The sequence below is a fragment of the Athene cunicularia genome (assembly GCF_003259725.1).
Source record: "Athene cunicularia isolate RWA chromosome 13 unlocalized genomic scaffold, athCun1 chr13_part1, whole genome shotgun sequence".
Lineage (NCBI taxonomy): Eukaryota > Metazoa > Chordata > Aves > Strigiformes > Strigidae > Athene > Athene cunicularia.
Genome location: NW_020799117.1, coordinates 17,472,233 through 17,489,904, shown reverse-complemented (window position 1 = coordinate 17,489,904; position 17,672 = coordinate 17,472,233). Strand labels below are relative to the sequence as shown.

The window sequence follows — 17,672 nt, the reverse complement described above, 5'->3', positions numbered from 1 at the left end:
ATAAATGATGCTAAGATTCTTCTATAAAATCATCAGAATAAATTTTGACTGGACTAATTAGTTTTACATTAGTACAAATAATAAGAACATAATTCAAATTAGAGCTGCTATGCTGGATTTGGGATAGAATTTATATTAGAAGGTAATGAAATACTGTAATAGAATGAACAATTAGAAATTATAGCACAGGCTTCTTCCTGTTGCTGTACTGTAAGAAATTTGTTTCTCTGTTGAAAGACATGGTGTGTGATGGGGTGTCTGAAATGTATGCTATGTAATCTCCCCTTTACCACTGCTGATAATGCGCCATCAAAACAGCTTCTCCTTTGGGATTCTTTGTCACAAGTTAATTTAGTCCTATTTCATCCCCAAACCTAGATTTACAATGAAGGGATGAGGATATTTCTGTGATACTGTCAGTACATGCCCCAGATGATTCCTACAAGTCATTTCAAATAAGAACCCATAAACCACAGCTATATAATGCATTTGATAACTACTATACTGTTTAGAACAGCTGTTACAGCAGTTTAGTTTTAGAGCATTTTAAATATCATGCTGCCGTAATTCACCAAATTTCTCCAGAAAAAGTAAGCTACTTTAAACCAGACTGTGATTTCCAAAAGGAAAACTCTTACATACAATATTATAGAGGCTTGTAGAGATGATCTCAAATACATGCACGTATATGCAATGGACTTAAAAAGTACCGACCCCAGGTTAGAAGGCAGAAGAAATAGCAAGAGTGATGCATTTCATTAGAAAGAAGAGAAACTTTCCTTTCCAGTGCTTCAGAACTATGCATCTGTTCTTACTAATATAGGGAGCTCACAAAATACCACCTTTTGTGCAGTCTAATGGAGCAGATGTGAACAGTGACCCCAAGCATTCATATGAGCACAACTCTGGGAGGAAGCTCCACATCAAGAAAAGGGAGATGGACGTATTGTCTTTCTTTCAAGAGACAGGCACATTTGGAATTAATAAATGTAGTCTCACCAAAGGGACATACTGGTAGGATGGGGCCTGAATTGGCTATACATGACAGATGCAGTCTATCACGTCCCTGTGATAATATTATGGTTCTGTGAATTCTTTTTCAGACAGAAAAATCCTCATTAGAGGCAGCTGAAAAATGGAGCACTGAAACAATGACAATGTAATAATTTTTCATGCAAGCTTGTCCATTTTTCAGTTTCACTGAGACATTCCTTATTTGAAGGAATGGGGACTGTAATTCCACCCTTAATTAATGCATACATCCTTACGTACAACTCCAGCAATAACCTTTTATTGTTGTACAAATCAAAGACAGATAATGTGACACTTCAGGTAATGAGGTAAGTTGAAGGAGTTTCTCTTAGGTGAATACTTTCTTCTTTGGAGGGGGCTTGCCTGGGCTAGACTTGCACAGAAGCAGTATCCAGTGTCTATGCAGATAATATGCCAATATTTTTATACTGTATTGAGTGTGTAAATGCATAAATATGTATGTATGCAGTTACAAGCAAATAGGGTCCATAGGAACTCACTTATATGTAGCAGGCAGAATATTTTCAACACTTTGCTGTGCTTCCTTGTTTACTTATTTATATTCAGACAAAGGAAGTGGTAAGGCTGACTAGCTGACAACTTTTCTGAGAAGAAACCATTTTGTATTAGAGGAAGCAGTATCTCTCTTGGATGTCCTAACAACGTAGTTCTATATTAAAAAAAATCCCCAAACAACAGGTCTTAAACAGAAGAAGCTGGGTATTAGGCAAGGAATTGCTGGACACACTGGAGGTGGTCATACACAAGGAATATATGGGCTGTTTCATCGATTGTACTGCTATGACCACTCTCTAACTGCCAGGAGGAGAAAATTTACGATGGATTTACGAAATATTCCCTACCGTTCAGATGTGGTTACATGGAACCCAGATGACCTAGCAGAATATTTTAGGACGGTAAGTTTAACCATGTTTGTATGATGGAGGAACAAGCTACTGTAATGTTTGAGCTAAATTTACATATCTTTATAACGGGTAAAGCTTGCTGCAAAACTAAAAGCAAAACCATGGACAGTTAAGAAACTGAGCTAAACTAGCCAGTGAAATCTATAAATGAATCTTGAAAGTGTGTTTTAAATCGGGTATGAGAAGCTCATAACTTTTCAGAGAAAATATACACTTTACTACAATGATATATTAAACAGCTGTACAAGGCATTAATGTGTAAAGCTTACAAGTTTTCTAGGTCTTCAATGATTTCCAGAAGAGATTTTTTTTTTTCAAATTGCTCAGTGCTCACAAATGAGCCTCTGAATGTCTTTGCTAATCACATCCATGAGACCCCAGCCAGGAAATTAACAGCTGTGGATACACAGAATCCTAACTGTTCTAGGCTCCGTTGGAAAAACCTTTTGCTTTTTGGTTTGACTTCCTTATTCTAAAACTTCTTGGGCAAAACTCCTGGCTCAAGATTACTACTTAGCCCTTTTTCCATGTCACTGTTACTTTTTCTGACATTACCTAGGGTGTTAGATGTTAGCTAGGACCTTCTGTTTCGTTTGACATTTTTTTCACTTGTGACGATCTATAAATTTCATTTTACAATGCAAAGGAGTTTCCACACTGAATAAATACTTTGAAAGAAAATAAAGGAATTCGCTGCCAATACATATCCTCTGCAGAGCAATGCTGACACCTTTGTATTTGCACAGGAATGTGTAACCGAGCCAATTTTAGTGAAATTTCATTTCTGTGTGTTCTCTGTAAATTGCTCATTTTTCAGTTCACATCACAAATACCGCCTGCTCCATCTCCCTTGCAACCAAATACCTTCCTCCCAAAGTGCAGAACTGTCTGCCTGGAATTTAACATTCAGATCGATCAGAAGATTTGGGTAGATTTTCAAGTAATGCCAGCATAGCTAGTCCATTTTCAAGTGAGCTGACAGACTAGACTTGTAAAACCTGAAAGCTTGGACTTTATTTTGAAATAATGCTAACTCTATTGTTTCAACAGATCCTAAAACTCAGTAAGAGTTTTATTTAGGGAGCTGAGGCAAGTTTAATACGACTATACAAAACTAGCTAGTAAAGACAAGCAGATCAAACACAAAGTCTATGTGTATCAAATCTCCGGAGAAGTGAAATTGCCAACTACTTGCAAACCTCTAATTTTAGGTTGCAGGGATTAGTGGCACCAAAAAGTGAAATGAAGAATTGGGGAGGGAACAAATGAGATCATTACCAACAGGCAACTTCAGACAAATATGAAAAACATTACAACACTGGTGCATGGTGGTTTGGATCACCATTTCCAAGAAACTGAGAAGGGAAATGGCTTCCTCAAAGAGCTGATAATGATATTCTTAACAGTGATTAAAGGATTATCTGTAAATTGTATCATAACTGAATGGGCCCAGTTACATTTATTTTTGACTACCTCGCTCTACTGATCCAGATACACCCCAGGATAGAGGTAATCTTGACATTCCATTTTTGATCAGGTGAATCAGGACAAAAGCTGCTTGAAGTCATCTAAGAAATCTGTGTAAAACAATAATGTCAGCCTAAGTCAGCCAGCTCTGGGCAACTACCATAAGCGATGAGATCTTCACCCCAGATAAACTCATACAATTTCCCTCACACATATCATTAAAGGGTCAAATGTTATACCCTAGGAATGCTTTATCTGCATCTGACTACTAATATACGTTGCTTGAAGCCATCTGTTCAAAGTCCAGGATTCAAGTCCAAGAGGGATAAACAATTTTTTCTCCTCCTAAACTGAGATAATTGTGGGATGATTTTCAAAGGACAATCATATTCAAATCTTCTCTCACCTGAAGTGCTTGGTCACGACACAGGGCAGCGTGGTAAGATTTTCACCAATTTATTGTTAGCCTGCACCTTCATAGTAGCAAAATTCAGCCAGCATACATATCAGTAATTTATGTAACAATACTCTGATATATTACTGGCATGAATAGAGGCCTCAGTTTCTGTCAAAGAAGAATTCTTCATACTTATCAGTAATAACATCTAATTTATGGTTCTGGGTATGTTAACTTAAAGCCTATGTTAATTTAAACCATGCATTAAAAATAGGGAAGGACCAATAAAGAACCAAACCTTCAGATAATTTCTAAAGACTTTAATTTTTTTTATTTTTTTTTTAGAAAAAGCAAAGATGTTTTTAACATCCCAAGGGTTATTGTTAATAACTAAACAGTATTTTCCATCAATTACTTTAGGAGTGAGATTAGGTCTCAGTCACACTGATGTGTTCTACCAAGTATTGCAGTTGCTCATTGCTGCATACAGGCTTGTGCTGGTAACGTCATGATAACACTCTGTATGAAAGAGACATTATTTACAGGTTTAAGTCCTCAGTCTGTACAAAAGTCTTAATCTGTATCCTAAAATATTTAGCAGAGTTAGGTCTGTTTCTGCATATGAGTAACTGAAGGTGGCTCCTAAAAATATTCTCTCAGCTGTTTAGATCCTCTCAGGATCTGTTCTCGTATAACACCAAGTTACAAGATTACTCCTTAAAATGAATAAATAGGATAGAACTAAGAATTGCTCCCTATAAGTTGTTCTCTGCTTTAGGGGAATTCTCCCAGCAGCACAGGATCATTTGTTTATATAACTTTCACTAAAGTTTCAGGGAGGACCAGAGCCATTCCTCTGTATTGAAAGCTCCAAAAAGTCACTTTGTCTGCCTGGACTTGATCAACTTGAAATATTAAAAATGCATTCTAGCCAGATCAAAATATAAGCTTGTTCTCACATTATGCTATTACTGTTCACATAAAACCCCCTTAAGATACCTACGGGAAATATTTGAGACTTGTGTCTTGCTAAATGTGGCTACGGTTTTTGGTTTGGTTTGGTTTGGTTTTCTTCCCTAAGTCAGTCCCCCAAATTACTGTTAAATTTTTGCCTGGTAGGACCAGGAGCTTTCTTGTCTTATGTACATGATCACCTTATAAAATACATGTCCTAGATGCTATGGTAAAATATAATATTGTAGAAAAGATTTCCAAATACTCTAGATAATTTCCAGGAATAACAAGTGCCGTTTCCATCCAGAAGAGGAAGGTTTTGGTTCACAGAAATTAATTCAGTGACTGGGATCAGGGCCAAGATGCTCAGGTTTTTGCTGTACTTCCTGTTTTCTGCAATTGTTTATCCCAGTCAGTACCACAACTATCAATTTTCCAAATATTTCTTTGGGCCAGGCAACTGTGAGATGGTTTTTAAATGTCATGAATTACATGTTCCTAAATGGATGAAAATCCTCAAGTCCACTGAAGAATCTTTGTCTTAAAAATCCATGTTTACAGAATAAAATGAGCCATTTAGACAGGCTCTAGCATAAAAAAGGGTAACTACTAAAAGCTAGTCATATGTCTAAGTGTCTGAATCCATTCTTATAATTAAGGGTGCAATAATCATCTCCTTTTCATTGACAGTTAAAATATAAGGACTGTGAGAAAGTTGTGAGAAAGCACAGCATAAATGGACAAAGGTTTTTGGTAAGTAGAGTTGTAAAATTCCTGCCTGTAAAATTCCAGTCAAGTGTTTGTTTTGACACCTCCTTACTTTGCATTGGCAGATGCAAAGTACTTAGCTCACAGATGGTTACTGAGGTATAAAAATGAGAAGTAAATGCCTTTGCTAAAATCAGACAGACATCTTGCTTTAAATATGGAATGCTGAGAACCCAAGCATGTTGTTTAATATGCATATATTTCAGTATTTTTTAAACTGACAGGCAAGTTATAAAACCACAGCCTTGTCTTGAATTCATCTCTTCCTTTATAGGAAGTGCTTGTTTTCAAATACTAACTACAGAAAACTCACATTTATTAATTGTCCTCTCCTGATAAAGAAGCAGACCTGGTCAGAATGACTGGCCTATTGTAATAATTATCTCATACCTCTATAGTTAAAATTAGATTTCTTCTGCAACAATATCTGAAATCAGTGAATTTTAAGAGCACCTAAACTAGTAAGCAAAGTCCCAGTGGGTTCAACACAACATTGCTCAAGGCTTTACCAAAAACTTGGCTTAACTTTAGAAAAGCTGACAACTTCCACTGACATAGCTCCTGCTTTCAGGTCTTCAATACACACCCTGTGTAATTGGTTTTAGCAGGGTAATCTACGCATACCTCTTCTAAAGCCTTCTTATTTATTACTGTCCTAATGTATCAAGCATTTTGACATTTCATTGAATGCAACATAAAAATTTTCAAACACCTTTTGTAGGAGTAGAATATTACACCTCCCTCCTACTAGGTGGAGTCAGAATTATTCAGATGTAATGTCATAGGATTTATCCTACTAAACCCCAAGAGGTTCTCCTTAGGTCAAGCATTAAGGATCTGCGGCTGGAGTGGGAGTTCTGGCTCTAAAAGCATTATGAAATACTGGAAGTTTGTGAGGTACAAATAACAAGAGCAGTAACTGTGGGATTCCTAAGTGATTTTTGTATTTTTTTTATTATTTCCAGAGTGTTTCTGTAAATACATAGCTCAGGGTGCAGCATTTCTTCAGAAGCATCCTAGTAGATTCAAGGATGCTTTTCTATTAAGTAAGCAAGTAGCAGCTCACATCTGCTGAGACTTTTTTTTAAGCTTTAGACCTACTAGTCAATTGCATAATGCAAAAGAGTGAACCTGTTAACCAGAACAACAAAAGGAGACTTTAAGTTGAATATTCCAGGGTACAATGCAAACTTGAAAGAAAAAGTACTTCTCCGTATGAATGTTTTTTCTAAGAAATATCTTTTTACATTTTATAAGTTATTGGAAACTTTCAAATTATGTTCACACAGAATAAACTGTTAGACTGAAGGTTTGCAGGTTTTGTATCTATTATCAGATATATATGGTAAATCTGACTATGAAAATATTGCTATCTTATTCATCAGAATAAGATCTTAGTTTCAAAGTCACATTTCTTCTTCAAAGTCTACCACAAGGAAAGTCCAGTTCAGTTGCAGTAGGAATAAAACCAGAGGGATTTCATGTAACTTTAATAAAATTCTCTAATATTTAAAATGGCAACTTAGTCCTTTTATGAGAGTTAAACCCATAATACTTGTCAGGTGTATCACCAAAATAGAATTCCAGAGAGAAACTTAAAAAGTCTTTAGAAAAAATTAAGATTCTCCAGTAAATCCTGCAGGACCTTTCTACAAAGGGAGTACATTTTTTTCTGTGTTTTACTACTGAGATTATTCCCAGAAGCAAAATAGTGCTGGAAAACACAGATAGGATTTGTTCTGTCCTGAAAATCATTGATAGCACTGTGAACCAATGTGTAACTGGAACCTTCTTTTTTCTGGCAGTAAGAAAGACAGAAAGAACCAGACTATCATCCATGTTCCAAAGAGAGTTGGTGAAGCTTGTGATTAACCACACAAAACACTTTCTGGAAAGTTTTCATAATGCACTAATCTGGCCTAAATTTAGAGTTGCACATGGTGGAAGAAGAGAGGGGCTGACTTTCTCTAAGGATCATCAGTAAAGCTCTCAAGGCTTAGTGCATCTCGGTAATCTGCAATCTGATTGTTATATTATGGTTGAAAGGGGGAGAAACACTCTCACCCCCCATTCCAGTTTCTACAAAGATTTTTGTTGGGCTGCCAAGGCTGCTCTTAAATCCAAGGTGTTTTTCAGCTACATATGCACTAGAACATGTGATTTTACATACACTGTGATGTTACAGATAAGGTTCTTAGCACAAAACTCCAGCTAACAGTGCTCTACTTTAAAATTTTGCAGTTTTACCCTGAAACTTTGCAATAATGCACAACTTTGCCTAATTTCACTATGCAGACATGAATTAATTCAATATATCTAGCTTCTGAAGTCACTTAAATACCGTATTTTTTAGCTGTACTAAAAAGATGTGAAGCAAAATAGTATAAAATCAGAGTCTGTGGTAGAAGTTTGCCTTCCCTACCTGAAACAACCCTTTACAAAGAACATTTCATTGCACATTGCCTTAAAAACAGAAGTCTTTTAAAAAGCATTTGAAATATTCTTTTATATTCACTGTGAGAAGCATAATTCCAAAATTGTCAGAAAGAGTGCCACTGATGACGATTTCAAGCAGACCATGCATGTTCCGTTGAACTCACACCTGTAATCAGTACCACAGGATGTTACCAGGATGTAGCTCTCTATTAGTTGTTTGACATTGTCCACCAAGAGGACTTACAGTATCCCGAGACTTCTTTAACAATAAATACACAAAGAATATGTTTTCCTGTGTGCTAGGTGATGGTAATGTACAAGGAAAAGCAATATCCAGAAAGCAAGAGAGTGAAAATAGAAAAAAACCCAGAGACTTAAAAATAATTCTGGAATTTTTTGGTTTACTGTGTTTTCACTTGCTTTAGCTTAAGAATCTCTGACAATCTCTGGGGAGAAAGCTGGTGCAGAAGAGGGTTTTATTTCAAGTTCTTTTCAGAAGCAGAGCAGGGAAGAATTTTAACATTGCCTGTAAGTCAATGTAAAAATATGACATCAATAAAGAACTGGATTAGAAACCAAATCAGAAAAATAAATTACTTGACTTAACTTTGCACAGAATCCCCATTTGAAATTAATTTGGAAGAATAGCTCATCTGCTGGTAAACAAAACAAATTTACCTAACTCTTATCTGGTAAGAGCTGGTTTAAGATTTTACTTTTCCTTACAGACATTTTTAACAAGCTATCATTAAAACATTCTAGCTACAGAAATACTTCTCTTTGAAGTCAGATGTGATTGTTTTGTTGAAGTCCTTTGTGTGTAAACAAATACACAAGGTGTTTATTAACCTCCTAGCCAGATTAATACAATTGGCAGCAACATAAAGTGAAAATCAACATCCAGCAAAACAGAAAAAGTATAGAGAGTATTTTTTATGAAAATGAGTTCACTTTGCTTATGAGCCATGGGATGTGAAGGCTCTTTTCTTGCATTGTTTTTCTATGTGCTTTATATTCCTATCAGTTGAAGCTTCATGCCACATTTTTAAATATGCAAACTTCTGTAAGCTGCAGGGTGTTCCATGAACGATTTTGTCATATATACCATGTGTTTCCTTTTCAGAACATGTCTGAAAATGATATTCAGAAATTTCCCAAACTCAGAGTGCCGTAAGTAAAGCCAAACCAGTTTAACGTTAAAAATTATTTTAGTTGGTCTGCAGGGAAAACTCATAGGAAATATCAGGCAAGTGATTAGTTAGAGACCTGTTAATTGCGGTGTCCTGTGAGAAAAAGAAGGATGTTCCAAACTAAATGGATTGTTGTCATCACTGCTCAAGCACAATGATACAATACAAAAAAAATTTCTGGGGGATGTTCAAAAGAACTCATCCATAAATTCTTTGACTGAGAGCAGCTACACAGTTAAACTTTTTTGCCAATATTACCTTCGAAATATGATTTAACTGTTCACTGCTTAACTTTTGACTAACTCAAAGGAATAAAAAAATCAGGTATGTACAGTTGGGGAGTTCAATCCATTTTCATCATGTGCTTCTCCTTTAGGCAGGTGTTAAATCAGTCAGGAACATTTGGTTCAGTGTTAAATAGCTTTCCTCATCTCTTCTGGATTAGGCCTTGAAAAATTTTGTATTTATCTGAATAGTTTTCATAATTTCACAACAGTTACTAAATGAAAATACAATAATCTTATTTAGTACAGAGTAATTAGCTTCTTCTCATATTTCATGGTGAAAAACAAAGGATTTTATTTTGCTATGAGTTCTCTGATACATATTTAAACTGTAAGTTAAGAGGTTCCTAACAATGAGACACATGGTTAGGTGACCATGAGACCTTTATGGTCTTCCAAACAAAGAAAGGATGAAAAAAAAAAGGAATTCAAGTCATTTAGTTGTTTCAACATGTCAGTTTCTTTGTTGCTCATTTCCCAGTTCCACACTCACTCCCTCTCTGCATACCTTGATTTTGCTATGGGACATAGTCTGCTTTGCCTTTTCTGATGTGTCAGAACCTGTGTATGATGTTTCGGTGAAGCTAACAATACTGAAGAATTTTGAAATACCTGTGTGGTCTGTATTTCATGCACTTATGGGTAAGCTGGTGGCTAGATCTGAGGGCAGGAGGATACCTCTGTTTGGATCAGATATGCAAGGACTTGAACTTGAAAGCCTTGGACACGACATGTTTCTTAAGATCATACCTGTGTTTTCACACAACAAATTTCCTGATAATAGGGATTGGTGGTGTATGATGAATTAATAAGGGAGCCAAGATGCTATAAAAAAGATGCCCCGATCTCAGCATTTTTAAACTTACTGACAATTAAAAGCAACATTTAACTACGGTTACTGAGACTGAGACACCAGAGTTACAGCATATTGTCTGTGAAAAACTCATCTTACCACACTGTAAAACACATTGCTTGTAAATCCCTGATAATTTTCACCTCCATAACTGTTCCAAACAGAACATTGCCTTATGTTCTCCTTGTTCAAACTTCTAATTTTGAGAACTTGTGGTGCTTTCCTTTCAAATTCATGAGTCAAAAGGTCAGTGGAAGGTCGCATACAAGACACATGCATACAAGAGTTATTAATATCAAAGGTGAATAGTTAAAATGAAATTTAACAATGTGGAGTTGTTCATATCTCCCTGTCTAATTTATTGATATCTTAAAAATATTTTGAAAATTCGGTTTTCACAGTCCACTTACCTTGTAACACCCTAGCAGAAAATGAACAGCCTTTTCTAGTCAGATCTTGTGGGTTTCTCAACAAGAAGAGAACTTGAAAAAAAAGAGCTTTAAAAGAAGAGTGAAGCTTGGTGCACAACTTGAAGAACTGAATAAATAAGTGAATTAATAAATCTGAATGGAAGTTCTGGAATTAATGCTTTTGTTCTCAACTTTCGCCTCACAAACAGGGAAACAATTCACTAAAATATTGTGAATATACATGGAAAAAGGCTGGTGTGATATGGGGTCCTCCATGTAATGCCACTGTTTAAAACAAGAATTTAGAGCTTTAATAGGAAAGAGAACTGGTTGCCATTTAAAAACAAAACCAAAACCCCCCTCAAAATCAAACCCAAGACAATAAAGTTCATGGGTAGAAGAACTTGTCATTTTTTAAACATTAATTTCATGACTTGAGAATCTCTGTGCTCTCACCAAAATGGAAAGTGCTTACTGTTGACCTTTACTTAGAACACATTCACACCTCACTTTTATATCATAATGTGAACCTCACCTTGTAAGAAGAGTTTGTCTACAAGCTGAAATACAGATTAGCATATTGTAGTTCTAGTACCTGATACTTCACAACAGTGCTAAGATCTGAACACGTTCTGTAAAAATGCTTAATATAAATATCAAGCATCACACTTACAGCATTGGCCAGTGGAATGAATAAAACCCACATATCCAAGAGAGGTTGCTCTCCAGTAAATTCAGCGTGGTTATGCTGACCTACATGTATTGAGAACAGAACCCAGTGCTTGCAAGTATACAAGGTTTGCAAACCACAGCCTGCACCCATATAGACCTCCTGAGCTGGGAGTGTGGTTTTACTAAATATGTATGTTTGAGCAAATCTGCTGATCAGGTTTTGAATATAACTATGACATTACTTGGGGATGATTCTGTGACGTTCTCAAGAATCTTGAAGTGCCTAAGTAGGTAACAGTTGTCATTACAAAGTATGTTGGGCCATTTCCTGAAACTAATAAAAAATCCCCACAATCTTCTGTTATTATTAACAGAATTATTATTTTGAAAGTTAATCTCCACTAGCCATGTTACAGGTGCACATCTTCATGAATCTTCTTTTGGCTTATTTTCAAGTATCAAAAAAGGATTTAAGCACTATTTTGAAAACTAAAATACTTCATAAAATCTTTAAAACTCTCCATTAAGAAGGCTGAACTCTTTATTGAAAACTTTGCTAAGAAGTTTACATATATAAGGGCACCGTATCAAAGTGGCTGACTCATCCAGACAGTCCTGCAAGTTTTATTCAGGCAATTCTTTTGCAGGCAAAAGTGTTAATGGATGATAAGGATTCACTGCACCTGCAGATGCACAGATAGATTTCTTGAAGGATCATAACAGACTCCACAGTCCATTCACCTCAACAGCAGTTCCCATTCTTGTCTGCAGTCACCACCTGACTTTCCTGTATGCCTGTAAGAGACACTGAGGTCTTGTACACAAGGTGACCTTTACTGGCATGGTTAAGGAAATCTGTCCTGCACGTCTATTGGGGCATTATTTCTGGTGAAGGATGGAAAATGAAGACTGAATGAAGACTGACTTTGTCATGGAGTAATTGGGAGGATCAAAACCAAAAGCTGTCCTCATTTTTGAATTATGCATAAAGCTATGCAAAACAGAGCATTAGACAACTGAAAACCCATGTGCCCTCTCCTCACAGCATCTAGGCCTTTAAGTAAACCCACAGATTTGAACCTATTTTTCCATTTGGGGCTTCTCATAAATATGAAGTTTTTACTCTCATTCAGAATATTTACACTGATGATGCTGTCGCTCTTTAGAACCCCGAGACCTCTTGCACTTATGTTGCTATTAAAGCAATCTTAGGAAGAAGCTTAGAAAATTAACTTTGCTTAATGCTATATTTTGATCTAACATGGAAATATTTCTTTCATTGCTACTTAGGTGCACAGTGGAATCAAAGGTCTATCTCAGGCATAAAGTCTCAAAGCAAAAGGCAGAGTACAGCTCACTCACCACTTCATTTTTACCCTTTCCTTTAAACAAGAGGGAGGTGGAAAAAGCCACTTGATCTTTGTTAGTTCTGTGTTGTAGCTGAACTGCTTTGGGTGAACATAGGGATGAGGGAGTGAGGAGAGATTCTTGGACTGGTTTAAGGCTCTGGTTCAAAAGGCAGTACTTGGACACATGCTGAGCTTCAGGCAGTGCTCCATCTAAACAAAAAATGCCACCACATAACATTTCGACCTGAACATAAAAATTTCTATTTGAAGATACAGAGTATTAGCTTTAAATCATTGGTAAAAATTTACTTTTAAGAATACTAACCATATCTTAAGAATTTAAGCATAATTTTCAATTCTGTGAAAAGATATATGCCTATCTGTTCCCATGACCTACACAGATTTGCCATGGCACTGATGATCCATCTCTGAAGACCTGATACTGCATGATTATATGTGGTGGAACCCAACCTCCAGGTTCCAGACCATGAAGGGTTTTTCCCTACTTCACCTGTTCTCAGATTTAGTGGAAATCTATGGCCCAGGAGATACTCAGCCATTATCCCGAAGTTATTACATTGCCACAGACCTTTAAGGAGCAGCAACATTTGTGCCAAATATTCTATTAGTAGGAATGCCTAACACATACATTTTCTCCTTTTCCCCACTGAAAAATTAAAATAAATGACACAACCATCAGCTTTAGAGATTGGGCTATCATGAATGTAGCTGTCATCCAAAGTAAGACTGCATTATGGTTGACCTAACAATTTGTCAGTTATTAATAGCTTAGCTCAGTTGCAACCCATTTTCTTCAAACATACACTATGCTTAACACTTGGCATTTTTCTAACAATATGAAAAACTCTTAAAAACGATTATATTTTTTGTTTAGCTCATTCATATTACTCTTTTACTTGCTATACCTTATGAAAGAACCATTTAAGTTAATATTAATAGCACTAGGTTAACATGCACACCCAAAGCTTCACCACCAACACACAGTATCCTGAAAGAGTAAGTGGTATATTGGTGGAAAAGGGAAGGGATATGGTATATTTTACACAGAGCAAACACTGAACATCTGTCTTAAGTGCTAAATGAAACTCAGACCTAATTATGAGGGTGCAATTATAATTTTGATAATAAATCTAATGAAACAAGAAACCAAGATACAGCTTAAGGGACACAGGGTTTTCTTGTTGCTCATTATCACTTGGCAGTCAAAGAAGGTCATAAAGGTTTATACTTGTGGATAACAAATGTGAGTCTTGCAAAATGTTTTAAAATGCATTCAACAGAATGTGCCTTACTTAATGTGGTCAGAATTAATAAACAAGAAAAAGAAAAGATCTCATTCTAAATAATGCTGGTGGTTGGTCGATACCTGAACCGTGATCTAAACCCTGATGTTAGTCTTTGCTGCTCTGATTGTTTATTATATTGAGAGAAAACATTTCCAATTTTTCAGTAAGTCAAGGTACTATGAGCTATTGATCTCTTTGGCTATCCTTAGTGGCAGGTTGCTGGCTTGGTCTGAAAGCTTATGGCATATCCCATAGCACTTGTGAAAATTTCCAGTAATAAAAAGAGCATCATTGCGCTAGAATACATAATTGCACCTGTCTGTTCTAACATGATAAATGTGTTGAGTTCTGAATGGGACACATTTGGAGCCTGCAAACATGGCACAGTCTGAAAGTCCTGTTTTCAGAAGAGTCAAAGTACAAACCTAAAAATTAAGAAATCTATGGTGCCTTTCTCTTTTAAAAAGATATGCCATGGGAGGAGGTGAATGTGTGCACACATGCTCTCTCAGATGAGACTCTAAAGGCTGTTGAAAGGTTTAGAACATAATTGATAATCAGTCAGTTTTGAAGCCAACAAAATAGCATTGCATCTGCCCAACAGGCTTTTCTCAAAGGCCAAAGCAAAGTCTTCATCACAAACTATGCTCTTGACAGTGTTCAATATGCAACTACGCAACTTCCCGGTCCTAGAGGACTTTGAGTTCCGTCTCTCTCACCCATCTTAAGTCCTTTATTTCTTTATATCTATCTACCTTTATATAGGTAGAATGGATTCTAATCACGACAATATCTGCAGTTAGGCAAACAAAAGACAGTTTTGGAGTACTGCTTTTGGGGGCTGGTTGTGTGTTTGTTTGTTTTTTTTTTTTTTTTTTTTTTTTTTTAGAAAGAGAAAGAGAAGTCTGAGTAACATTTTCTGCAAATGCTGTTGCCTTATCCTCTCCTATCATCCACTCCCACAACTCAGAAAGCAGTGTGGTTTGGCACTTCCTTCCTCACATGGCTACAGACTCAGCTGCTCAGTACACCCATCTTCTGTAATAACATTGCTTGTAAAGTGTTACCATTCTAAAATTTGCTTTCTTCTAATAACCTCTCTGAGCCATTGGTTTGAAACATTTCAAATAAAGATTACACACTGTATTTTAAGCAGCAAATGATTAATTTTTGGCAGCAAGATAAGATGAGCAACTTTTTCCTTTCAATGTTTCCTCAAAAGCCAGTTGGTGTAAATCCTCATAGCAGCTAGCCTAGGTTTAATCCAGAAAGGTTCCAAATGCTCAGGTCTCGTTCATACCCATGGAGGTCTCAACTAAAAGAATTATTAGCTCTAAACCCAGTGATCTTAGTTTTACTTCTCTAGCTGAAAATAAACACAATATGAAGAAAGATCCTTCCTCTACCTCTTCTACAACAGAGAATAAGCCACAAACAAGTTCCGTAACCCACTTTTTACCCAAAGCACTGGTATATGCAGTGCACTGTTCACCCCGGAACATTTCCTGATACTGTTTCATGTAGAATCTATTACTCACACAGCACCTTCCTTATCACCTGCAGCAGAAGGCAATTTCTTGCGCAGAGGAGTGTTCATTGCATGGGAAAGAAGAGCAAGAGGAGTTCTGTGCCTATAATTTGGCATTTTTCTTGCTTTATATGATTTGCTTGGGTAACAGTGTCAGATTTAGACAGCTGTAATCCTGAAATTACTAACATTTGTGCATGTGCTTGTTTCAAAAGGGACAAGTATGACAATATTTGCTTCAAAACAGAAAATTGCTAAGTATTCTCTTAAAAAAGAAAAACCAAAAAATATTCTTTTTGGTTTTCATACTTGGATCCTTATGTACACGTCCTTAATGTCAAATGACTCATCTTCATCTTTTTCAGACAGCACGATCATACTGATCTGAAATTGCTTGTTCTCTGATACTTGCTGGTAGTCTGATCTATCCCTATAGTCTGATTCCTATTCCTAGTCTGATATCTATCCCTATATCCCTATAGTCTGATCTATCCTTCTGATCTTGCTGGCAGTCTGATCAGTCTCTATAGCACTTTCCATAATCAAACAGAGCAATGCTATTCCCTGAATTTGTCTTTTAGTTTGAATTACAGTAAGGTAAGTATTAGGAAAGTAAAAAGGGCAAGAGAAAGGATAATCAAAATAAGGAAAAGATTTTTAGTATGGTTCAGGATCAAAAAAAACCCGGTATGTTTTTGTTGGCTTTTTTGAAAATATTAGATTGCTTGAAAATTTGTCTTCCTCAAGTCCCAGCCCAGAAAAGCAGTTAAACATGAAAGAGATGCACAAATTAGGTCATTTGGAAAAAACTAGGGGATTATTATTGCTGTGTAGCAGAAAAAGATATGAAAGAGAAAGAAAAACAAAATAGAGTGGTAACTGTGTGGCCATTAAAAAAACCCTTTACAATACTGATATAAAGTTTGATTGACCAAATCAAAGATGCATAGAAAAGAATTCTGCACTAACAAACAATAAAGATTTTACAGAGTTTAGAATCTGAAATAAACAAATACGTTAAGTTCCTTATTTTTTTCCATGCTTCTTTTATTTCCACAATTACTACCTCTGACAGATCTAGGTAATATAGGCTACGAGTAAAATGGAATCTTTTAAACCAATTTGCTTTTGTTGTCACAGGATTTTCTCGTTGGGACTTTCCCCAGAAATATTGAGAATTAAGAATCAGACCATGACTCATCATAAGCTTTCTTTGAAACAAAAACCTTATGTGAAACAAAATAATCATAAACGCAAACTTCATTACTAGCTGCAATGCTGGGGTTTCAACCCCCAGCCCCAAATTAAGGTTGATATCTGGGTGATTCCCACAGCCCTTCCCAAAGGGGGGGTGAGTTTCCCTTCAGGCTTCCCTCCAGGGTGGTGCCGGCCTGGCAGACAGAGCCATTGGGTAAAGGAGCCCCAGGTGTCTGCATTAAGTAACCCAAGGTCAGGTGTCCCACTGAGGGATAAAAGCTGGGACCCCTTGCAGGCAGGGGCAGTGTCTGTCTGTGAGGTAGATGTCCTGTGCAGAGTTCCCTGCTGGGGAAGGGCCTTCCTTCCTCCCTGGGACTGGGCTCCAGTCAGGTCTGGCTGTTGTAAATGTGGGCTGTGTAGAGATTCAGTATGAGGCTTTCTTGGTCTTATGTATTTGGGTTGTTGAATTGGTTGTCTCCTGTCCTTTCTACAGGAAATTGCATTTCACCATTTATTCCACCCATTGTTGGTCATGCAGTGTTGTTGTTTGGGTCAGTGGGATTGATGTCCATTATGTATAATCTGACTTGTTTGTACCCCCAGTGCTCACCCATGTACTGACCCTTTTGTACCAAATACAATTTGGTTATTGGTTCATCTTTATGCTGGCTGTGTCCTTTATGCTAGGCCTGATAACTGGAAAAACACTAGCAGATCAGAATTCTGTTGCTCTCAGTGGACTTGGTTCTGTTAAAATCTGGACTGACTGTCCTGTAACCTCAGAGTTGTTCTCGGGGAGTCAGTCACTGCAAAAACTGTCCATCCCAGATGTCTGTGCTGGCTGTGGATGACAGCAATATTAACAGTATAAATGCATGCCCTGGACAGAAGTTTTACTCAAG

At 36.7% G+C, this 17,672-nt stretch overlaps 1 protein-coding gene across 1 annotated transcript in view; it reads left to right on the top strand.

Moving 5' to 3' along the window:
- Window positions 1–1,670: 1,670 nt before the first annotated feature.
- LCP2 (lymphocyte cytosolic protein 2) overlaps window positions 1,671–17,672 on the top strand; it is a 33,635-nt gene continuing 17,633 nt past the window's right edge. Inside the window, exons 1-3 of the mRNA XM_026858167.1 lie at window positions 1,671–1,949; window positions 5,467–5,529; window positions 9,104–9,150. Of these exons, the coding sequence (XP_026713968.1) occupies window positions 1,872–1,949; window positions 5,467–5,529; window positions 9,104–9,150 (188 nt within the window). The 5' untranslated portion in view covers window positions 1,671–1,871. The remainder of the gene's footprint in view (window positions 1,950–5,466; window positions 5,530–9,103; window positions 9,151–17,672) is intronic.